The sequence below is a fragment of the Lineus longissimus genome, chromosome 7 (assembly GCF_910592395.1).
Source record: "Lineus longissimus chromosome 7, tnLinLong1.2, whole genome shotgun sequence".
Classification (NCBI taxonomy): domain Eukaryota; kingdom Metazoa; phylum Nemertea; class Pilidiophora; order Heteronemertea; family Lineidae; genus Lineus; species Lineus longissimus.
In genome coordinates this window covers 19,204,165-19,229,143 of record NC_088314.1, presented here as the reverse complement: position 1 = coordinate 19,229,143, position 24,979 = coordinate 19,204,165, and the positions used below count along the sequence as shown (strand labels likewise).

The 24,979-nt window shown below is 42.0% G+C and overlaps 2 protein-coding genes across 4 annotated transcripts; both read left to right on the top strand.

Moving 5' to 3' along the window:
- Positions 1-688: 688 nt before the first annotated feature.
- Positions 689-11,354, top strand: LOC135491265 (monoglyceride lipase-like). 2 transcript variants are annotated; one of them, XM_064777010.1, is made up of 8 exons: positions 689-886; positions 1,654-1,760; positions 1,987-2,123; positions 2,563-2,673; positions 3,224-3,313; positions 8,355-8,407; positions 8,652-8,814; positions 9,381-11,353. In XM_064777010.1, the coding sequence occupies exons 1-8, from the start codon at positions 759-761 to the stop codon at positions 9,477-9,479; spliced, it is 888 nt and encodes a 295-aa protein (XP_064633080.1). In that variant the 5' UTR covers positions 689-758; the 3' UTR covers positions 9,480-11,353. The 2 variants fall into 2 exon arrangements, with proteins under 2 accessions (XP_064633080.1, XP_064633081.1); XM_064777011.1 differs by lacking the exon at positions 3,224-3,313 and having other exon boundaries at positions 9,381-11,354.
- Positions 11,355-12,051: 697 nt separating this feature from the next.
- Positions 12,052-20,463, top strand: LOC135490847 (STE20-related kinase adapter protein alpha-like). Of its 2 annotated transcripts, XM_064776401.1 has the most exons (14): positions 12,064-12,172; positions 12,925-12,973; positions 13,369-13,405; positions 14,758-14,844; positions 15,000-15,117; positions 15,481-15,599; positions 16,693-16,801; positions 17,106-17,229; positions 17,430-17,601; positions 18,099-18,203; positions 18,475-18,559; positions 18,959-19,103; positions 19,203-19,333; positions 19,897-20,463. In XM_064776401.1, exons 5-14 carry the CDS (start codon positions 15,054-15,056, stop codon positions 19,968-19,970), a joined length of 1,128 nt encoding a protein of 375 aa, XP_064632471.1. In that variant the 5' UTR covers positions 12,064-12,172; positions 12,925-12,973; positions 13,369-13,405; positions 14,758-14,844; positions 15,000-15,053; the 3' UTR covers positions 19,971-20,463. The 2 variants fall into 2 exon arrangements, with proteins under 2 accessions (XP_064632469.1, XP_064632471.1); XM_064776399.1 differs by lacking the exon at positions 13,369-13,405 and having other exon boundaries at positions 12,052-12,172.
- The last annotated feature ends 4,516 nt before the right edge of the window (positions 20,464-24,979 follow it).

The window sequence follows — 24,979 nt, the reverse complement described above, 5'->3', positions numbered from 1 at the left end:
GGCCCAGGGAGTCTAACTCGGACGGGATGGGCCAGCATTTTCTGACTCCGTCATATCATACGACATCTGTTAAACCAGCCTTGATTATACCACGAATAATGACTAAGAATATGTTTCCGCGCACTGTGGTAGGGGTTTACATGGAAACCTCACCGAGTGAAAGGGTCTTCCCTAAAAACCTAAGAGTTTCCCATCAGAGGCCATGACCGCCGATAGCTAGTTTCCCGCTAGACATTTTATCCCAGGACATTTCAAAGTTCTACACGACGCCTGAAACGGCCGCTGAAGGTTGGAATCCCCCACAACTTCATAAAATCCTGAAAAACAGTATCAAATTCAGGATCGATCTACCCATGCCTTGGGGTCGTTTTCGGGCTTTTCTGAAAGGCTAAACTGCTCAATAAAGAAATTGCGCCTGAAAATCTTTTGGCGGCAAATTTAAAATTGCCGCCAACAACTCCATTCTCCAAGCGTCGTCAATGGTGTTCATCGTCGCCAAGTCTTACTCGACCTACCATGTTACAATTTCAGCGGGTGCATGTAAATTGGACATTTGGCCCAGTGCCCGGGAGATTGAGCGGGTGCATGTAAATTGAACATTTGGCCCGGCGCCCGGGAGATTGCAACGACCCGTCCGAACCTCGAATGCAGGTGTGGTGATTGATGCGACTAGTTCTGTAATCTACCGCACAGCGTCGCATTCTGTCAAATTTTTGGAACTTCACTTTTCATTATTTTGCTGATATTATCCGTTAAGAATGAGAAAAAAAGACAACAAAGAGCGGAAATCCCCTCAGGGTAAACCGTATAGTGAAGTTGAACACATCGTGAATTCTCGCGAGCAGTATCTTTTCTCGAAAGAGTGGAAACCAGATGGAAACCCAAGGTGAATATGGAAAACCCGAACTTCAGCTCTCACTCTTGTATGCAATGATGTGTATAATGAGATGGTCGTTCGACCTGCTAATTGATATGTGAATCTAAACTTTTTTATCTGTTGTTTTAGAATCGCCTCTCCAGTTGTTGTTGTTATTGTTTATAGTGTCCTTCCTGTTGGTTGCTTTCCCTGATCCTGCTAGTAATAAATCAACATTATTTTCGTCTTTGCCGGGCCATGCAGCCCCTCGGCCTTGCTAGCTCATGTTATGTACAGCCCTGCACATTTTGCATTTGGTGTGCGGCTGCACTTTCAAAGCTGGCCCTACCTCCTGTGCCTCTAACAGTGGCAAGCCCACCTTTGAGGCAGCCCATAAATAGGCCTAGGTCAAGACTGCTCATGAAAAGAGAAGTGTACAGTCATCTTCCCCCCCCCTCCCCCCTCCCCCATATGCAAATATGCAACATTCACACGAAACCCAACTTTTCGACGAAGACAAATCAGAGGCAGAGCAAAATCAAATCTAATGTGGACACTCGGAACCGGTCAGAAGGCCTTAGCCGACCTTGGACCATGCCATAAGCCACTGTCACCCCATGTTTCAGGTGAAACGCATGACTGGTCAGCTCCCAAACAAACTTCTTTGAAAAGGTCAATTGGACAATAATGGCACAGGATTAGCCCAAATCATGCATGTCTATCACTATCAGTGCCTATCGAGTGACTTATTCTCAACGTTTATAGTGGCTGTAATATTCTCTTTTATGTTATAACAGTGCCCTACTATTCATATGTCATGGTGTTGCTGAACATTGTTTACGCTATGACGATATCGCCAAGAGATATAATGATCTCGGAATACTGGTGTTTGCTCATGATCACAGTAAGTGTTTAAACTTTATGGTTATGCTAATTTTCCAAAATATTTTCTGCTGGCATTCAGAATTTGAATGATTACTTCTGAAAATCTCTTGACAACTACTATTTTTACGGCATTCAAGTTTGAGAGCTATTCCAGTGTGTTCCTAATATAAATTTTTTTGTTGTTTTAAAATAAAAACTTAATTTTGATTAAATTTTTAATTTTATGTTATTTCTTCACACTTCAGTTGGCCACGGTCAGAGTGAAGGGGATCGGGTCCATCTGACTGACTTTATGCACTATGTTGAAGATGTTATACAGCATGTCACAGAAAAACAAAAGCTCTATCCTGACATCCCAGTATTCATATATGGACATTCCATGGTAGGTAGACATGCTGGATGTTGACTTTAAACAGCTTGTTCTATTCATTATCAATAAATTTTTCAAAAGGTTTTCTTCTCAGTTGCAAGGATTCATGGCCCTAAAGTACACTAAAGAGGTTGCCATGTTTTCGCCTCATTGGCCATTCAGAATTCCAAGCGACGGCCCAGTTTCAATTCAGTGTGAGAGATTTTGTATGTGAGAGTTTTGACAGTGTCACAGCACCAGTCTTCCTATTCTAATGGACAGACATGGCGGATTGCTAGGAATGATGTGACAGTGTTGTGTCTGTAAAGAAGCTTGGTCTCTAACCTGGTCCTATCTAAAATTGTTTCAAAATTTCGTAAAAAATCATTTTGATTTTGTTTGTGGTAGCATGATTGATAGCAAGAGACAATGTATGTTGTCATGTCAGTGTTAATCCATGTTTCTCTTCAAGGGCGGTGCGATAACCATCAGGGCCATGATGGAGAAGCCGACATTATTCCGGGGCGCTGTCCTCTCAGGTCCTGCTGTCATTCCAAGCCCCGAGACAGCCACCACAACCAGGGTAAGCTACTCTTAAACTTGATGTTGTATCGCAGGGGGACCGTTTCTCAATTACATTGTGTTGAACATCCTTGTACCCTTGGCTTATGGTAGTCCCTCTAGATCTCCAGCCGGTACAAAAATCTCAATGCCCAATCTCTTGGGATTGCATATTCAACCACTCTCCCCTTTGTTGGTATTAATTCACATGAATGCGTAATAACTGCACTCTGGATTCCTTTGGCAAAAAGAAGCTACTTGTAAAGTAAAAAGGCAAAACTTTTTCAAAACTACTTTGGCTTGCGAGATTTTATTTTTTTATTTTGTTTCTCTTAATAAGACTTTCACTGCCAAGACGTGTTGACCAAATTGAAAATATGACCAAAGCTCCGATGAGAACCTAATCCTCACCTCACATAGATACTCCTTGGAAGGCTCTCACTGAATGATTTGACATGGTTTCAATGATACCTCAGATTTTTTAGACATTTTCTATCGTGAGCAAAATTGCCACTGGTAGTGAAAGGGTTAAATATTCTGTCCAAGTGTCATGGTTCGAAGTTCCTTTTCAGGTGTTTATTGCACGGATTTTAGGCAGGATCTACCCTCAATGTCCTATTGGAAAGTTGGATGATTCTTTCATATGCAGAGACAAAGAAGTGGTAAATATCATTGCTGGGTTTTGTACAACATGGCTATGGGTTTAGTATAACATGTCTCTGGTTTCGGTATAACATGTCTCTGGTTTCAGTATAACATGTCTCTGGCTCCAGTATAACGTGTCTCTGGCTCCAGTATAACGTGCCTCTGGCTCCAGTATAACGTGTCTCTGGCTCCAGTATAACGTGTCTCTGGCTCCAGTATAATGTGTCTCTGGCTCCAGTATAACATGTCTTTGGCTCCAGTATAACATGTCTGTGGTTTCAGTATAACATGTCTCTGGTTCCAGTATAACATGTCTCTGGCTCCAGTATAACATGTCTCTGGCTCCAGTATAACATGTCTCTGGCTCCAGTATAACATGTCTCTAGTTCCAGTATAACATGTCTCTGGCTCCAGTATAACATGTCTCTGGCTCCAGTATAACATGTCTCTGGCTTCAGTATAACATGTTGTTGGCTCCAGTATAACATGTCTCTGGCTTCAGTATAACATGCCATCACTTTAGATTAGAATAACAATAACAGCCGTGGTATCTTTAAAAATTGAAACAACCAAAGACGATCGGTAACAATTTTTATCACAGAGACTTCACTTCCCGAGTTGCACAGCTCTTTGGGAAGAAGACTGCTCGCAACTCTACTGTATTGCGCTCGATTTCCCTAGTTAGAATTCTGACTTCTGCCTTAATGGCATTTCAGTGCAGCTGGGCCGGTGATGCTTCTCCTCTAATTAATTGCCACCTCGAGACTTGCGTGGAATTTTAAATACGGAGTTGAGAGCTGAGCCTTCACCAGGTCATTATTAGACAGGTTTTGCAATCCATGCATAAGTTGGAGAGGGAGTCGTAAATGATGTGACCCCCCCTTCGATCTCCTCCTGAAAATAACCACTAAAAGATATTGACGCTCGCAAGAAAAGTGGAGAATCGGTAGGTCTGTGAAAATCGGTGGGGTTGTAGCCTTTGCTATCAATGAAAAAAAATCTTCTGTTATGTATCAGTCCATCTGCTTCAGTGGATTTATGATTTTATTCAAATAAAAAGGAATTCAAAACAAAAATCTAAAAAGATCTCACGAAAATCTCCTGGGGCTGTGGAGTAGATTTCACTTTGAATCTTCAGCCAGTTTATTGCCAGTCTTTAAAGACAGAAGCACGGCATAAACAGCATTAAAGAATGATTGATGACGATATATAAAAGTGCAATACATTAACATGTTGACAAATCGTTTCCTCGCGTGACGAGTTTCATCATTGCTGATGAACTTAAAGGATGGTTATAGGAAACCATGCGGAAATGGTTTATTGATTAAAGCAGCAATGGGTGTCAATTAGGTTAGTGCAATTGACAGACATTGAGGAGGGAATTCACACTCGATAAAGATAGGATTCCACTTGATAGAGATAGGATTCTGGTATTCCACTCGATAAAGATAAATTCCACTTGATAAAAGAGATACATTGCCACTTGGTTAAAGTCATACTTTTTGGAAACATGACATTTAGATAATGTTAAACCATTTTGTTGTGGCGGTAGGCCAGACAGAATTTCCTTTTGGTATTTAAACGCTGAGTTCCAACTTCCTAGCAATTATCCATTGAGATGGCCTAGGTTTCCTGCTAGGTTAAAAACATGTTGACTTGCTATGCAGTTGGTGTGGTGGCAGCAAGCATTTCAAAGCTCAGTGACTACTCGGTAAAGACCAGCTCTGGAATTGTGCAAAGGAATAACGCAAAACCGTCATTAAAATTTATGGGGGAAAAGGCTTGACTGTCTTTCTAGGGACCTGGAGTTCTATGCTACCAGAGAGTAATCATGAAATAAATGCTAAAAGCTAATGCCAAGTTGATACAGATATATACTGCAACAGACTACCCAATCTTGCACAGTTTCCTGTCCTGTCCTTTCCTAGTGGCCACCTTGAGTTGTGGGTACAACATGGCCATTTGCATGTACAAGTCCTCATCTGCTAAATCAATATGTATGAAGGTTTGCGGCTGAGAATAATTGACCTGATGTCCTGAGGGTGAATGGAACCAAGTGGTAGCGCTCGAGGGCATCGGACATTGACTAGGTATCGGCAGACTGGTATCGAGTTGTTCATCTGTGCCCCCTGCGTCAAGCAACAAGATCTAATCACGTTAACTGATGCCGCATTCATTATTTATTCAACGCCCGATTCCATCGCAGTGTGCTATAAATCTGCCGATAATTTCATCGAATTTCCCCTGGGGCTAGTCAGCCTGGTCCCCAGTGCAGCTAACCAAATGGTTTGCTGCATATTTAGTATAAAAACTTGGAAAAATCTATAGCGGTGTTATTGTTAGTAGTTTTGCCTGAAGCTGCTGGCAGCTGAATTGGATTATACAGTACAAGTCAAGTCGACTGTTTTCATTTTGGAAAATCATTAGTTTTATAGAGCTCCCAAGAAGATTCTCAATTTCTATGAGCCGGTGTGAGTTTTGTGGCCGTTCTGCAATGCTTTCTGTTGCAAAGTTAACTTTGATGGACATTTTGTTGAAGCTGAAATGACACAAATGAGCACTTGTACTTTTGCATCTTAATTCAACAAAATTTCTTTTCAGAACGCTTATTTTTAAAAACTTTTCAGAACACTAATTCACTAATTTTGAGAACCCCCATTTAAGGCCTTTCAGAACACGTATGCACATTTTCCAAGGTTTTCAGGACCTCCTCCCCTCACGCAAACAAATAGTGAATATATACGGTTAAATATCATGAATGCATAAATGGCCGTCCATATTCTTGCCCCCCCGCCCCCCCCCCCCCGCCAGATGCATACGTACTAAAAGTTTGGCCCCTAATTTGAACCCTTTGTCTGCAGGTGGCTGTCGAGTTTTCTCATCCAGAGTCAACGGCCTGAAATCTGACCGTTAGTATCTCTGTAAAGTTTGAAAACATTCTCCTGTTCCCGTTTAGGTTCAGAAGAGCGTGACCCTGAACAAGTTTTCACACCTGTTGCTTTTCCTGCTCCCAAGAATAATCCTGTCATTCATGTGGATAATTTGTACGTTATTCAGTTCAACAGGGCTTCATTCACACCAAGGGAAAAAAGGGTCGAAATGGAAAATTCTATAACAGTCTCCCTTTATGGTAATTTCAGGTTCGACTTGCTAAACTTCTCACCAAAGTGTGGCCCCAATATCGAATATGTAATCAAAGTATTCACTTGCTATGCCGTGACAAAGATGTGGTAATTCCTCAACCAAATTTGCACGCCGTTTAAAAACGTATCATTTTGATCTACATTTAGTTTATTTGAAATTTCTTTATCTTCTTTTGCTCAAAAGATAAACAATTATTGAAAATGTATAAAATATATTTGGATCATTAATCTCTTTTAAGGATTTTAAATGCATGTAGTTAGAATTTTTAAATACAATATTTCTATTTTCATGTTTGCATCCATAAAACCTTTGAAATTTACACCAAATTTAGTATTCTCTGCAACACTGCTGCATCACTTTCCAGTTTGACAATGAAAAAGGGCCTCTGCCAGTTGCTAAGGCCTACTTTTGTTAAACGCTAGCAGATTTTCTCTAATAAACATTGCAGAGAGAAAACTTCGGTTTCATGATGTCATCGCTACACAACCAGCTTGTGAACTTCCATATTGTCACTTAGGAAGTGAAGACACCTACCAGTGAATTTGTGAACCTTAATCTGGCCCACCACAGTCCTGCCTATTGTATCCCGTTGAGTGATCAGTACACATTGAAATGACACCTGATCTAAGGATATCCACAGCGAAGGAAGTAATTACAATGAAATAACAAACACAGCAGAAAAAACTGGCAGATTCCCCTAATGATCGTTTCTTCTTATCTTTGAACACCATCTGCATGCATTCTAATAGATTCCATCAATTTCACATTAGAAATTACATTCGTGCACATTTTTGACGTTTCAGCTGTCCCATTTCTTTTCAGTGGGTGGCACACGAAGTATGCACCCTCTTATTTTTGAGAATTCTTTAAAATTGACGTGGAATTTTGAAAACAAGCAGAGTACCCCCTCTTTCTCGCTCTCCCTTTACCAGGTTCCTCGATCTGCCCGTGAAAGAGCTCCTACTCCCTTAAAGCAGATTCCTCCCGGATTCCGGTCTCCTCCTACATTACCAATACTGATTCCTACCCAGGGTTCCTTCCATGCCCTTGGCCACCGCTTGGCAAAGAATCCGCAACTCAATCTAAAATCAATGGTCTGTTCATGAGAACCTGATATTTCCTTGCATTGAGCTATCCAGACTCCATCATGATATTTTAAATCAGTACTTTTGTCTGAATGAGATATGTATTCAGTTGGGAGACATAATGATAAATTTATCACCAGATTCTTATGTATTTACCATACAGATGCTCTCAATAAACCAGATTAAAGAGCGACTAGAGGCTGGCGGGAGCTAGGGGGTCAAATTGGTACTCTTCAGGTGACTTATAGGCACAATTAAGGGGCTTGGATGTGTGTGATTCAGCAATGGTTATATACCTCATACAAGCGGGAATGGTTTTGATGTACTCTTTGTTATAAAGGCGTGACCCCTTTCAGCAACTTTGTAGAACTTAAATTGACATACTTGGATCCGGCCCATTGTCTCCCTTTAAGAAGTGAAGTCAGCCAGCATTTGTGACCCGTCACAACAAAACCAGGCGCATGTCGCACAGAAAATGAGCCTAAATGTCACCGGGAGATAATGGAAGAAATTGATGTGCTCTTATTTCACAAAAGGCAGACAATAGATAAATGGATAAACAGTTCGTATCAACCTACCAAGCTCATAGCGACAAGCGCCTGGTTTTGCTGTGACGGGTCACATTTAACCCTTTGCGATTTTGTCAATATTTTGATGGGGTTTCAACATGTTGGTACACGAGCAAGAGGAACGGACTGATATATAGTGCCAAACTCACCTCCCCTGAAAATAATATCCTTACGGGCTCAAAATTTACCGTAGGTTTTAAAAATGTCTTTTTTACATAAAAGAATCATTTTATGAGCCAATTGTTGTTCATCATTTTCAGATAAAATCTTACCAGAACGACCCTCTTGTTTATCATGGATACATGAAAGCAAAGTAAGTACAGTGGAAGCTCCCTTAGTGGACACCTCTCTAATAAGGATAACCTCTCTATTAAGGACACTTGAAAATTGCTTCTGAATCTATGCATGGTAATATTAGCTGTTCTTGGAGCAGACATTAATCAAGCGAGTAAAGTATGAGAATACACGCGCTAGGGGCCAATTTTTATCGTGGCAGTTTACGACTACCACCAGCCTTGCCGATGAATAAAGGCAATTTCCGATTCGCTCTTTTCCAGATGGGGTCTGTGCACTCTCTCCTGTCTACAGTACATCCAAGCTCACCTCAACACCATTGAATGGCCATTCCTCATCCTTCACGGTGACGAGGACAAGTTGTGTTCCTTGGAGGGCTCACAGGTGTTATATGACAGAGCAGCCAGTACTGATAAGACCATCAAGGTAAGAGTAAGCTGAGGACATTTCGGGAGAGTGTACAATGTATATAGATTCTGTAGTTAAGATGACCATAACGAATAGTTGTTTCTTCGTGACAGAGCATTGAGATCCTAATAATAATAATAATAGTCTCTTTTATAGCACTATTCCATGGACAGAGTCCTTGCTCACAGCGCTCCCTCTCCAAAAGCTCGCACAAACAGCCAGGTCTTTATCGCTCCCTTGAATTTTTCAGTGTCCACAGTGTCCCGAATGTGGCATGGAAGAGTATTCCATAGACGCGGTCCATAACACTTGAAACTACTCCTGTGCTCAATCTAGATCTCAATCTAGATGAAAGATCCTGTGCTCAATCTAGTGTTGGGTTCAAATGTGATGCAAGCTCTTCTGCAGCTTTGTTTATGCACAAAACTTCACATAAACCTTCTTGTTGTCATTTGTATTGAAGCCTGGTATTGCTTACCAGAGGAAGAAGCAGAGCTGCTCTTGGTAAACTGCTACTACTGCAGATCTGGCATTTAACATGTTCAAAATGAGTAAAACTAACTTTATCTTGTCTAAAATTGCAGGTGTATAAAGGTGCGTATCACCAACTGCATCACGAGCCGGAGGGAGTCGGTGAGCAGAGCGTCGACGAAATGGTCAACTGGGTCAAGGAACGCATGTGATAGAACGTCACGTTTTGGAAGAGTTTACACAACTGGGCCAAGTTGCTCAATCAGTGTAAGAGACAAATACCAACGTTGGCTCAAGTATGTGCTATCTCCTTCAGTGAATGTCATTAACAAAAGTAGCGTGAGGACTGAACTGCAAAGCCAGCGTTACAGCTAACGCAATTGAGCAACAAGGCCCTGCATGATTATAACATCATTCTCTTATAACACCCTTCCATAGTTTACGGTGTGGTCTAATGTATTAAGATATACAATGCAAGATCTGAAGTATTTAGAGTAAGGTCTGAATTTTTGGAATGTCATTTTTACACATGTTTTCCAGCTTTTTATGGCCGTTTTCTCAAATTTTTTAATACGCTTGCATAATATGCGCGAGGACACTCTCAATAGACTTCCTTTCAGTGGCTGGATTGTTGAAGGACACTGACCTGAAACATTCTCAGTGTTTTATAATGATGAATTTTCATCCTTCTCTCCTGGATAATGATGCCAAATTTCTTGTGCTACAAATTTGAGATTTGGAATGGTGTATCCTAAGTTATGTAAGTGAACGGCCTTGATATCTTCATGTACAACTGAACTCGACCTCAAACTCTTCTTTCTTAAATACAGACATAATATTTCACGGAGACAACTCTATAATATGACTTGTATATCAAGATTGTCTTGATTTTGGTAGCCAAACTCCCCGGTCAGTTCTTTGCCCACTGAATGTGATAAGAGAGTGTCCCGCAGTTCCTTATTCTTGTTGGTAGTGTTGTTAATGCCTTTTATTCATATCAGTACATCATTGAAGCAATAATGCATGCTTATTCCAGTTTGCTGCTGATGTATGCTGACATCTATAGTAATAGTAAAGTGTTGATCAGATGTAGGTGTAGCCAAGGATAGACAAAGATTTATGATATTATTTCAAACCTATACTCGATGTAGCCTTGCACCTGTATTACCTCTTTCTTCGGTTTACATTTAGGATTCAGGAGCATCGTTTGTTTTATGTTTGTTTATTGACTCGGGTTTGAAAACGTGCGATTTTTTTATGAGCATGAAAAGTGACATGTAAAAGCTAAGCCCAATCTTTGGAAAGGACTTGTTTGTTCTTCATGTCTTGCTAATCATTCACCCATGTCAAATCAATTATAGAGGTTTCAGTAGGCTACTCCGATATGACTCGTTTGATTGGGCAGGTGTTTGAACCTGTAAAATTGATAGCTCGTCAGTTTTGAGCAGGCAAGTAAGATGTGACTCGGTTGAGTGGAGAACATTTTGACTCTGTAATATGGATTGCACTTGGACATGTAGGGCCAAATTCATAAAGGGCGTTTATGGATTAGACGTGTACAACTGCTCTCTAATCAGTTTCAGGGCCTATTCATATTCTGTGAAGATTGACATGAAGGGCCTGAATCTGCCTATTCAGTAGTTAAATGCCCTTTATGAATTTGGCCCATAGTTACCAGGTTACTGATTGTCTGGGACCAAGGAAGTCGGTGTTGTGTAATAATGCAAGTCTCCTCATGTCTTTTTGCACCAATTTTGTGCATTCTTCCAAACATTCTAAATCGTGCTCAATAACATTCTTGTTATTCTTTTGAATATTCACTCCAACATACCAGGAACTAGATATTGTTTAGGGTGATTTATGTTTATCAATGGCTTACTTCAAATAAAATTCCTAATATTGCCTTTGTAATGTGACATGAATGTTCTTCCACTTTTGTTTATGAATTTTGTTCTAAGTTGTAAACAATGTTTATTGCTGAGCAGGTCTGATGGTGGTATTGTATGCGTTATAATATAAGTGGCCTCAGGTGAACTTTGTATATTTGCCATACATTATGTATTAAAATTTTAGTTTATCTTCAATAAAATGTTATTTACAAAAAGACACATTTTGTACGCGTTTGTAATATTTAGGGGAACCTGTCTGGTCCTTGCCCTCTAAATGCAGTACCGAGCCAAGTGGATGTATCGTATGTATAAATCTACACTAACATTCTACCAAATATTTGTGTACGTTTTTGGGCAAAGAATACCTCCCAGGGCCTAGAAAAAAAACCTAGGCGTATATGTATGTAATAAAGTCCCTGTGGTCAATATGGCCGGACACTTTTCCAGGGGGACATTTTCTACTGCTACACTGGCAATGTATCGTCTTCTCATTGACTGCATGTTGGGATGCCTGTGTCTGAGGTTCCTCCAGCACACTTCAGGGTGGACGACAGCAAGATGAGCCAATTTGCACCATGTACTAGTAGCGCCAAAATATCAAATGGTGGCATTACAATACACTATAAAAAGTGATTCAACAATGTTTTCCTAATTTGCTAAATTGATCTATCTTTTTTGAGTCATCTCAAAAGTTTTGTTCAGCGCCAAATTTTGTAATGGTGGCAGAAATTGTACCTATTTTATACTTTTTGTAGGCCATTCGAAAATGATTAATTAATTTGCATTGTGAATCTTTCTTTCTTGAATCACTTTTTATTTTTTGCGCAGCGCTACATCTTTGACGTGGAGAAAGGTGTAACTATTTTCTAAGTTATCTGGAGAAGTCCCAGTGAAGAAAAACCATTTTGCATGTTTATGACATTTTGAGAAATTTCGTCCTTTAAATTACGATAATTCTGCTCCAGAATGATATATACTTCAACAGATCGAATAAATAACTTTAAACGAAAGTGAAGGTGTGTTTACAGTGTAGTTCAACAGTTTTTTCTGGTTGAAAATGAAAAAATAACCTTGTCGGCTCAAAACTATCCATTCCAATCCATCCTCATCGGTCCTGATGATGGAATCCGGCATGTCCATGTCTCCCCATCTTCTGCCATGTAGGCCTATTGCACACTCACTGACACAGTAGGCCTACATGATGATTAAATATCATGCATGAAGTTCTTTCTATATGAACATGCAATAGGCCTTTTCGACAAAGATGAACTCTGGCCAAAACAAAACAATATGTGCACCCTTGGAACTCATCCAAACGGAAGGCGTAAGGAAAGTTCGGATAATGGCGGCCTTCGTTCCAGAGCGAAACGTATGACTTTTCAGCACCCAAATAAAATTTGTCGGTCGATTGCAATTGATTGGGCATGCTCTGGTCACTTTGTCATATGTACATTTATTGCACTTCCACCTATCTTGAGGGCGAGGCTGGAGACTGGCCAAAAGGGCTGTGCATGCAGCGAGTGTGCGTATTTGATTCGACGATAAATACATCCCTCGCCCTAAAGCAAGAGCGTGGATATTTTCAATGTATTGTGATTATGAGATGAGACTGGCAATACCCGATGGCAAATTCATGTAACTTGGCCTGGCTTGTGTTGTGAAGGCTAAAGTCTCCCTTTTTACACATAACCAGAACTTTCATTATAGAACTACTTTTCAAGGAGATTGTTTTTTCTGACTTCAAAGATTCTAATCATGTTTATTACAGAGTCATTGATTTTGGTAATAAGAAGAACAAGTCATTGATGTCGCTGCTTGTAAGTTATACTTGCTTGTTGGATTTGTTCGGAATATGTTTGATAGGCCTAGTAGGCCTTTACCACTGGATTACTCTACAAAATCATTTCACCAAGTCTGCGAGATAATCAAATTTTCAGCCCTTTAAATGCCATTTCAAGGCTGTCCTACCACATAAAGGGTGTCCTGCCATTTAAAAGTATACAAACACAATGGCACACATGTAGTGGTCACTCATGTCCCTTTTTAGGGTACATTAGAAGATAAGTTTTTATACAAAAAATACTAAAAATGAGGTGAAATGACGGTGGCAAAACTGATCATGTTTTGCAAGCCCTATTACATTCCTCAAGATTACAATTTATCACAAATCACACATCTTCAACTTCATTTTTCACTGTCCCTCATCCTTCAGCTATTATCAAAAGAACATTTTCTCTGATAGAAGTAATGTAAGTATGCCAAATCTTGGTACCGGTATGTGATTTTAAGTTTGGATTTTTCCTATTGCGCTACTCATTATCCTCTCGGTGATAACTGACAATTCATATTCTGTCTGAAGACACCACACCACCCCCTACCCCCTCCCCACCTGCTTTTCAAGAAATGTTCTTGAGAGCTTGCCAGAGAAGGCAGCTTGGCCTACACAGCTTGACACTCAAAATTACAGTTGTGACCTCCCAACCCAGTTTCTCCAAAGGGTTTTCTCAAGGAAGGGGTACAGTAATATTCAAGAAGTTTCGCCAGTGTGCAACACGAGGTGGGGTGGCCAGCAATTTAAGTTAGGCCGGCCCTAACAAACCCTTTGCAAAAATTAAGCAATGTAGGGTGGCTCTTCCAAAATGGTGTGGTAAGCTGCCAAGTTAGAGTGGGACGCCCTGACAAATTGCCTTGTGGAGAACAATGCAACCTTGTAAATTTGTCGCCTTCAATTAAATCGCAATTGCATAGTAATCCATGCATGTGCATCAGTTTGGCAATGTTCCAGAATATCTGGGTTGCTTGAGTGTTTAATGAATTCTGGATGGCTGTGTTTGCATGTGTTACACTCCCAAGGCGACCTGATTTGGTCTTCCAATTCATACTTCCTCGAGCACTGCCACAGATAAGGAAATAATTGTGGGCTGGGTTCTCAAGGGGCGGGTCAATTCCCACTGAGTCGGGAGTGTAGCGTCTAGTAGCTGAACGAGAGCTTCAACCAGTGCTTGTTGCCATGGCAACTTATTAGCAGGCTTTTCCTCAGCTTTACCCTGTCCAATTTGTCCTGCAGCTACAATTTCTTGAGATAACCCGCAGCCGCAATCAGACCTTTGCTATTGTTTTTGCCACGGTCTGGCCTTGTCATGAGCACATTGGTTGAGGTTTTGGAGATTTTGCAGAAATACTGTCAAACACACATATGTGGTAATCATCACTTGGTAGGGATTTTGCACTTTAAGACAAATATGACAAGTAGAATAAGTTTTGACTATTCGGGGCAAACTCTTTAGAAAATCACTAACCGCATGCAACAGTACTGAAGATAGGATGTGTGCATTAACTTCTGTATCAACACTTAGTGCTCCTTATGAAATCTGTTTGGCCCTGTATTTATATACAAATATCAGCGAGTGAGTTGGGTAATCTGCTCTTTAAATCCTTGCATAACAGTTAGAAAGACTGTCACATTTGATAACTTTAATGGAAACACTTTCAGCTAAAAGATTTTAGCGAATATCAAGTCATCCTCCAGACAGAATTGTCTTTGTTGATGATAAATGCACTCTAATTTTCCGATCCAATATCGTTTGGAGTTTTCTTTCAGAAAAAGTGCGCCTGTACAAAAGTGCGTGTTGGTGATTCCCCTGTCAGTGCACAGAATCAAGCCTCGCCAGCCGTTCGGAAGAAAAGTGTGAGTAGTTTGGCCTATACTCGATAACACGAAAAAAAGGAGACTTTGATACTTGGTGATTTCGCCAAGAAAGAAATGAAATATTTGAACAATATGTTACATTTCGTCTTGCCAGATATCTTGTATCGTTTGAAATCATTTTATTTCTAATCTAGGAAAGCCTCGAGAAGCCCCCTTTGAACTTCACACCGCTGCCTTTCGCTACCGATATGTCGAACCCGAGTGTTACATACCGACCTGATCAGGCCGACTATCAGCTCCTGGCCGTGATAGGTAAGTCAAGTCTTTATTGTGTCGAGCTGTTTTGAGAAAATGAGCATGTGTCGCACACACACCAAGCTAAAGATTCCAGCGACGGGAAGCTGCAGGGAACTGTCAGCTTTTAAACATTTGAGTGTAAACTCTGCACTGCACTGGTGCCGATGCATTGGTTTAATCATATCACTCTTACACTTGTTTTGAAATGCGATGATTTGTCCAACCCCATGTTTGGAGTCTTCTTTCAGAAAGAGTGCGCCTGTACAAAAGTGCATGTTTGTGACTCCCCTGTCAGTGCACAGAATCAAGCCTTGCCAGCCGTCCCTTGATAAAAGTTTGTTTTAGGTTTCTAATGAAGCATTCTTACTGACTCTCCAGGTCGTGGAAGCCAAGAGCGAGCGACGATCTGCCTGGCTCTACACAAGCCGAGTAACACACATGTGGCCATCCGGAGGGTAAAGCTGGATTTATACGAGGAGGAATTCTATGGCTTGCAGGTATGGCCGGCTTATTGAGAACAAATGAAAACATTAGAAACGACCCTGTAGCTCTCTTTGTCTGTGATGATGTCGTCTGCTCGGCCTCTTCGAAGAGTTTTCCACAGAAGGGTCACAGTTGTCCCTTGTTGCTTCCTGTCTATGGCATATTCTGTGATGATGTCTGATGTCGTCTGCTCGGCCTCTATGAAGAGTTTTCCACAGAATGGTCACAGTTGTCCCCTGTTGCTTCCTGTCTATGGCATATTCTGTGATGATGTCTGATGTCGTCTGCTCGGCCTCTATGAAGAGTTTTCCACAGAATGGTCACAGTTCTCCCCTGTTGCTTCCTGTCTATGGCATATTCTGTGATGATGTCTGATGTCGTCTGCTCGGCCTCTATGAAGAGTTTTCCACAGAATGGTCACAGTTGTCCCCTGTTGCTTCCTGTCTATGGCATATTCTGTGATGATGTCTGATGTCGTCTGCTCGGCCTCTATGAAGAGTTTTCCACAGAATGGTCACAGTTCTCCCCTGTTGCTTCCTGTCTATGGCATATTCTGTGATGATGTCTGATGTCGTCTGCTCGGCCTCTATGAAGAGTTTTCCACAGAAGGGTCACAGTTCTCCCCTGTTGCTTCCTGTCTATGGCATATTCTGTGATGATGTCTGATGTCGTCTGCTCGGCCTCCATGAAGAGTTTTCCACAGAAGGGTCACAGTTGTCCCTTGTTGCTTCCTGTCTATGGCATATTCTGTGATGATGTCTGATGTCGTCTGCTTGGCCTCCATGAAGAGTTTTCCACAGAAGGGTCACAGTTGTCCCTTGTTGCTTCCTGTCTATGGCATATTCTGTGATGATGTCTGATGTCGTCTGCTCGGCCTCTATGAAGAGTTTTCCACAGAAGGGTCACAGTTGTCCCTTGTTGCTTCCTGTCTATGGCATATTCTGTGATGATGTCTGATGTCGTCTGCTCGGCCTCTATGAAGAGTTTTCCACAGAAGGGTCACAGTTCTCCCCTGTTGCTTCCTGTCTATGGCATATTCTAATTTCACTTGGCACCACTCAATCCAATTACTACAATAACGATTTTTGTATCTCACATCTTTTTCAGCATGAGATCTTTGCGGCTAAGCAGCTACAACACAACAACATCCTCCCATATCTCTGTACATTTATCAACAAGAATGAGATATGGATCGTCATGCCCATGATGGGATTCGGTGAGTATGAAAGACGACTTTTTGAAGGTGACAATGGTCTTAAAAATGATCGACAGTGGCCTTAAATGATTAAATTGCTACTAAGACTCGTCACATCACTCATCACTAAGCCGCATCTGACTTGTACAATGTCAGCTATTGGGTGATATGAATAAAGACTAACAAATGCTTTTATCTAAAACTCCATGTACATTTACACTAGGCCTTTCTGTACAAAATTGAAGTAAAAGCATTTGCTAGTCTTCATTCATATCACCCAATGTCTGCGTCGTTTTGCAATAAAGTGATTTTTGTTCCACTCCAGGTTCATGCAAGGATCTCATCCATGCTCATTTCACCCACGGTCTCCCTGAAGCAGCCATCTCTTATATTCTTCGAGATGTTCTACAGGCGTTAGAATACTTACATGGAAGGGGACACATACACAGGTAAAGTAGATCTTGCTCACATGGTATAAAGCCGCCAAATTTTCAAGGGTGTCTTATTTTTCAAACAAGAATGTGGAAATTGAAGGTTTGTTTCGATACATGAAACGAGAGGGGCCCCTATGACAATGGGTGTAGCTCAATCTGACATACCGAGCCTTTTCCCATAGACTCCCTTTAATAAGTTAACCCTTCATTTTCAGGAGTATACGAGCGAGCCACATCGTGTTATCGGGTCAAGGTCATGTGTGCCTGACAGGTCTGCGCTGCTCGACCAGTATGTGGAAGGATGGCAGGAAACTCAAAGCTATTCATGAATTCCCAAAGAAACAATTTAGTGCCATTCCATGGGCATCGCCAGAGGTACTCGAACAGGTTAGCTTCCTTTTTCTTCTACTTTTTCCAAAATTTAATGAGTTGTCCTCACAAAACATACTCTAAATTCTCTCCAGCCGTTGCTCCGTTCCGTCAAATCCAGGTAGGCACGTACAACTCAACGGCACCTCCATATCTCGATCGCAAAATTGTGGCCGCTGCCTCTAAAACAAGGCACTGTGTATGAAACATGCTACCTTGTGGTAGGTGTATGTTAGTACAGTAGAATCTCTCTATTAAGGACACCCTCGGGACTGACAAGTGCTGTCCTTAATAGAGAGGTGTCCTGATTAGAGAGGTCAAATTGAAAGGAAACTACCCATTTGGGACCAAAACTAGTGTCCTTAATAGAGAGGTTGTCCTTAATAGAGAGGTGTCCACTAAGGGAGGTTCCACTGTATATGAAATCTGAACACAGAAGTAAAGACTCTGGTCAGTATGAAGTGTTATGTCAAAGTGGCCGTCCATTTATCGTCTTATTCTTGTCTTCCTTTCAGAATCTCCTGGGCTACGACACCCGCGCTGACATCTACAGTGTTGGAATCCTGGCCTGTGAATTGGCTAATGGTGTTGTTCCATTCGTCGACATGGCTCCTACACAGGTAAGTCAGGTTAACTATTGATTTGTTAGGTCTTTAGCTTAAAGCAAGAGGCAGAAATCGCCCGAAGAAAATCGACAAAACAGCAATTCCGGCCATAAGACACCAATGTCAAGGAAGACCTGTCGGGAACACTGCATGACCTTGAAACGCCAAGCGGCTTTATCTGTCACAGGATTGAAGTTTCACTAAGGCAGTTTGGACGCAGAAGAAGAAGAAGAATTAGAATGAATTTCTTCCTCGTCCAGTAAATAATGCCGCCCGTCACTTTCAGGTTTTACTGACGAAGGTGGATGGTCCTCCTCCGCAACTGCTAGATTCCACAACTGTGATTGATGTGCCTATGGATGACAATGCAGGTTAGTACAGTAGAACCTCTCTATTAAGGACACCATTAGGACTGACAAGGGCTATCCCTAATAGAGAGGTGTCCAAGCTAATGAAAAGATTCCCTTTGTTAGTGTCTTCTTATGAGTGAGAACAAGGCTGAAGATCAGAGTGTGAGACAAAGCTAGTCAACTGGGAGCTTTGATCTATGGACCGGGACCAGGATTAGCTGTCACCTGTCTGTTTACGAACCTTGTAATCATAGTAGTGAGACAATTGGAAAGACTTAAGTGTTTTTTTACCTTTCATCTGTTAATAGTTCAGCTGTTTATTATTTAGACCAAACACCCATGGTCTTAGTTTACGTTACGGTCACTAGGTTTTTTGGGAGAACTAAATATTCTATCGAGACAAAATGTATTATCTTTCAGGGACACAAGCTGACTCGGGTCTTGGAGGCAGTACGGCCAGCGCCACCAACAAAGACAGTATATCCTCACCATACACTGCCAGGACCTTCTCACCACATTTCCATCACTTTGTCAATTGGTGCTTACAGGGTGATGCAAAAGATAGGTAGGTTTTTGCCAAGGAATGCTTTCACGTACAATTACAGTTACAGGTGAAAAATCATCAATTTTGGAAAGTATTTATTTTTGTCTCTCATTATTTCAGACCCAGCTCTTCCACGTTATTAAATCATCCATTCTTCAAACAAATCCGGCGGAGATCAGTTGAATCATTGCCGTCATTGATACTGCCTGTGACCCCCCTGACCAGCTCCAGTGTGATCAGCCAAAATCAGGGTAAGTTTACAGTGTCTTCCCCGACTGTATTGAACGTGTCAGGACATGTTTGACAGACATGTCTAAAGCAGTGCCACCTTGGAGCCGCAATGTTCAAAAAGGAAACTTCTTCAGACGTCATTACTAAGACTTCCCTTAGCCATTCAAACCTGCCTGAACTACAAGTTCAGTCCTGTGGCAGAGATGAAGTGGCTTGTCCTGCTGTGTTCCCCACAGTTTCCCTCAACATTGCTGTCTGCGGGCCAGAATTTCTGTCGCAAGTCCTGGCGCAGGGGACAGTCTTGTAGGATGTGACTGGTGTCTGCACTGCCGTCTGGCATTGGCATAAAACAACAGATGAAACGGAAAATAATTTCTTAAATTGTTTCGATACAGCCTCTGTCATTTTCCAAAGCTCACAATACATCAGATGATAAATGAAACTTTAATTGAATGGGTTGGACTAATCTGCCTCAAAGGTTTATCAAAATTTGTTTTAAATGTGTTTCTGATTTGTATTTCAGAGTCTCTCTCAGCTTTAACCGAAATTTGTTTTATTAATGTGTTTCTGTTATATATTTCAGAGTCTCTCTCAGCTTTAACAGACCTCACAGATCAAATGGAAACCGTTGCCTTACAGGATGAATGGGTCTATTGAAGGATGAGACATCACAACATTTGAGCCAAATGAGGAATTTTCTGCGACTGTACATTTCAGGGAATGTAGTGAATTAAACTCAACTGCCAGGATAGATGGGTCGTTTGAAGGACAAAACACCACGATATTTGTCCAAAATAAGGAATTTTCTGGGACTGGACATTTCAGGGAATTGAAAGAATTAACTGCTACCATAAATACGTACATCAATATATTTATGCTGCTACCATTACATGTACCAATGTGCATTTGATATGGCAATGTTGGGTGCATGTAACTTTTTGGAAGTATGAAAATTTGGCTGAGAATTCTCTAAAATCCAGTTGAAATACTGTCTGGATATTTTTGGGAGGGTACAGAGGTCACTGAGAATCCTATTTCAGCCCGAGAAGAAGAGGCATCATGTTCTTCTTTGTTGGTGATGCTTTGCTCCGTTCCAAGTCATCGAATCATTTGTAAATAGCTTGTACATATCACTGTGGATAAAGATGTTTTGGACATAAAAAGGGGATGTTATTTGCTCTTAAATTGATCGTGTCCTTGCTGGAGAATATCCTACATTTCTTTGGGACACCCTGAAGTTGTCTTTGTTGGAAAACAACCTATTTTGGGTCATTCTGAACAGGGATAGAACAAAGGGCAGGTTATTCAGGGTGTCCCAAAAGAGAGTAGGTTGTTCTCAAACAAGGACAAGATGTACTCGAAGAAGACCTCCCCATACGACATCCTATTCCAGAATAGGGAGCTCTTCAAGTATATCGTGTCCTTCTTGGAGGACTACCAATTGTTTTTGAGACATCCTGAATAACCAGCCCCACATCCAGTACACCTCATCCTTGTACCAGAACCACATACTGTCTTTTGAGACACCCTGAATAAGGAATGTTCTATCACATACATCTTGTCCTCATTGGTGATCAACCTACCGTCTTTTGAGACACCCTGAATAATCAGCCCTTGCTCCTCGTCCACTAACTCCTTGCCTTGTCAAAGAACAATATACAGAGATGCCCTGAATAGGGAGCTCTTCATCAAGAACATCTTGTTTGAGGACAACCTACTGTCTTTTGAGACACCCTGATTAGGGAGATCTTCATCAAGAACGTCTCCTTTTTGGAGGACATCCTACTGTCTTTTGAGACACCCTGAATAGGGAGCTCTTCATCAAATACATCATATCCTTGTTGGAGAACAACCTACTGTCTAATGAGACACCCTGAATAGGGAGATCTTCATCAAGAACGTCTCCTTTTTGGAGGACATCCTACTGTCTTTTGAGACACCCTGAATAGGGAGTTCTTCATCAAGTACATCATGTCCTTGTTAGAGAACAACCAACTGGATTTTGAGACACCCTGACTAACCAGCCCTGGCCCAGAACAACATACAGACTTTTAAGACACCTTGAATAGGGGGCCTCTCCATCAAGTACATCTTGTCCTCGTTGGAGCACAACCTACTGTTTTTGGAGACAGCCTGAATAACAAGCCATGGCCCTTCGTCCAGTAACTCTCACCTTGTTTAAGAACAACATACAGTCTTTTGAGACACCCTGAATAGTGAGTGCTTCATCAAGGACATCATGTCATCGATGGAGAACAACCTACTGAGTATGTCTCGTCCAAGGGAAAAATCAACCTACTCTCTTCGATCTTTTGAGGCACCCTGAATAAGCACATCGTCTCCTCGTTGGAGATCTATCTACTGTCCTGTGAGACACACTGAACAGGAAGCACTTCATCAAGTGCATCTTTTCCTTGTTGTAAAACTCTGAGTAACTAGCGCTGGCCCTTCGTTCAGTTACTGTCGTCGTTGTAAAAGAAAAACATACCGTCTTTTAGGACGCCCTGAATAATGCTCTCCTCGAAGCACAGCTTGTCCTCGATGGAGAACAACCTAGTGTCTTGTGAGACACCCTGAATAACCAGCCCTGGCCCTACGTCCAGTAAATCTCGCCTTGTTTTACATGCAGTCGTCTTTTGAGACACCCTATATAGGGTGCTCTTCATCAAGCACATCTTGTCCTTTTTGGAAAACAACCTGCTGTCTTTTGAAACGCTCTAAGTAACCAGTCCAGGCCTTTCGTTCAGTAACTGTCGCCGCTGTTAAAGAACAACATGCAGTCTTATAGGATTGAGAGCTCTTCTCAAAACACATCTTGTCCTTGTTAGAGAACAACCTGCTGTCTTATGAGACAACTGAATGACCAGCCCTGGCCCTACGTCCAGTAACTCACGCCTTGTTTTACATACAGTCTTTTGAGACACCCTGAATAGAGAGCTTTTCACCAAAAACATCTTGTCCTTGCTGGAGAACAACCTACTGTCATTGGAGACACCTTGAATAACCAGCCCTGGCCCTTTATCCATTACATAACGCCCTGAGACACCTTGAATGAGGAGTTATTCATGAAGTACGTAGACCAACTAACTGTCTTTCGAGGCACCGCGACAACAAGACCTCGCCTTTCGTGCAGTACATCTCGCCTTATCAGAGAACACCCGACTGTCTTTGAGGTAACCAGCACTTTCCCCTCATCCAGACACCCTTGACAGGTGGTCTTGGTCAAGTACATCTTGTCCTTGTTGGAGAACTCGGCGCACTCTCTTTAAAGACACCCATAATAGGAAGTTCTTCATCAAGTATTTTTACTTGTCGGAGAACAACCTGCTGCCTTGTTGGAAGACATCCTATACTGTCTTTTGAAACGTCGACACCCTGAATGGATACATCTTGCCCTTGCTAGAGAAGAACCTACTGCCTTTTGTAGTCTTTTGAGACGCCCTGGATAGCGAGACACCCTGAATAACAAGCCCTATCACCCAGTATGTCTCACCCTAGCAACGGATCAACCTACTGTCTTTCAACACCCCCAGTATTTGGAGTTCTTCATCGAGTCCGTCTTGTCCTCGATGGAGAACGATCTGCGGTCTCTCGGGGCACTCTGAATAACCAGTCCTTGCCCTTCGTCCAGTTACTCTCGGATTGTTAAGAACAACATACAGTCAGTCTTTTGAGACACCCTGAATATGGAGCTCTTCATCCCATCTTGTCCTCGTATGAGAACGACATACGGTCTTTCGAGGCACCATGAATAACCAGTCCCGGCCCTTCGTGCAGTAATTCTCCTCTTGTTAGAGAACACCATACAGTCTTTTGATACACCCTGATTAAGGAGGTTGTCGTCAACGACATCTTGGCCATTTTGGAGAACAACCTATACTGTCTTTTGAGACACCCTGAACAACCAGCCCTGGCTCTTCGTTCAGTAACTTTTGCCTTGCTGGAGAAGAACCCACTCTCTTCCGAGACGACCTGAATGACCAGCCCTTCATCCAGTACGTCTCGCCTAAGGAAGAGACCAGCCTACGGATTTCTTCATCAAGTACATCTTGTCCTTAGAAGTAGTTACTGTCTTCCAAGACTCCCAGAATAACCATCCCTGGCCCTCTGTCCAGTAACTTTAGCCCTTTTTGAAGGACAACCTACGGTCTGTTAAGGGTGACCCTGGGAGTTCTTCATCAAGCACATCTTGTCCTTGTATGAGAACAACCTACTGTCTTCCAAGACTCCCAGAATAACCATCCCTGGCCCTCTGTCCAGTAACTTTAGCCATTTTTGAAGGACAACCTACGGTCTGTTAAGGGTGACCCTGGGAGTTCTTCATCAATTCATCAAGCACATTCTGTCCTTGTCGGAGACCAGCCTACAGAGTTTTGAGACACCCTGAATGAGGTTTTCTTTAAGTTCGTCTCGTCCTTGATCGATGGAGAACAACCTATAGTCTTTTGAGACACCCTGAATATGGGGGCTCTCGCCGTTGTGAGAGAACAGTGACCAGCCGTGGCCCTTAATCCAGCAGCTCTCGCCCTTGTTAATGAAACAACTTACTGTCTTTTCGGTCAGCATGACAGGGAGTTCGTAATCACGTACACTCTGCCCTTGTAAGAGAACAACCTACTGTCCTTTAGTACACCCAGAATAGGGGGCTCCTCATCGGGTACTTCTTTTACATCTTATAGTATATTTTGAGACGCTGCCACCCCAAATCGAGACCAATTGTCAAGTACGTCCTTCACAGATAACAACCCATCGTCTTCTGGAGTACCCTGAGCAGCTTTTCATCAATTACATCTTCTCCTTGTTAGATAAAAACCCACCGTCTTCTGGGGGTAGCCTGAGTAGGAAGCTCTTCATCAAGTACATCTTCTCCTTGTTGGAGAACAACCTTCTGTCTTTTGAGACACCCTGAATAGGGAGCTTGTCATCAAGTACTTCTTGTCCTTGTTGGAGAACAACCTTCTGTCTTTTGAGACACCCTGAATAGGGAGCTCGTCACCAAGTATTTCTTGTTCTTGTTGGAGAACAACCTACTGTCTTTTGAGACACCCTGAATAGGGAGCTCGTCATCAAGTACTTCTTGTCCTTGTTGTGAACAACCATCTGCCTTTGGAGACACCCTGAATGGGGAGCAACGTATACATTGTCCTTGGGGACATAGACCCTTTTAAACCAGGCGGAGGAAGTCACGGCGGCCCCAAACAAACAAGCAGCAAACAAAATACCGCATGGTCGCACACCACGTGATCTTTTGTTCGTTGTGCCTATATTCAGGTTTGTTTGGGCCTGCAATGACTTCCTCCGCCTGCTGTGAGGGCCTCCCTCTCAATAGGGAGCTCTTCATTCAGTACTTCGTGTCCTTGTTGGAGAACATATTATATAGTCTTGGAAGTCACCAACCTGAATCTGAAGAACAACCAACTCTCTTTCGAGACAAATGAATTGGGGACATCTTGTCCTTGTTAGAAAACAACCTTCGGACTTTTGAGACACCCTGAATAACCAGTCCTTCACCCTGTATAGGGAGTTCTCCATCAAGCACATCTTGTCCTTGTTGGAGAACAACTTACTGTCTTCAGGGACACCCTGTATAGGGAGTTCTTCATAAAGTCCTTGTTGGAGAACAACCTATTGTCTTCAGGGACACCCAGTATAGGGAGTTCTCCATC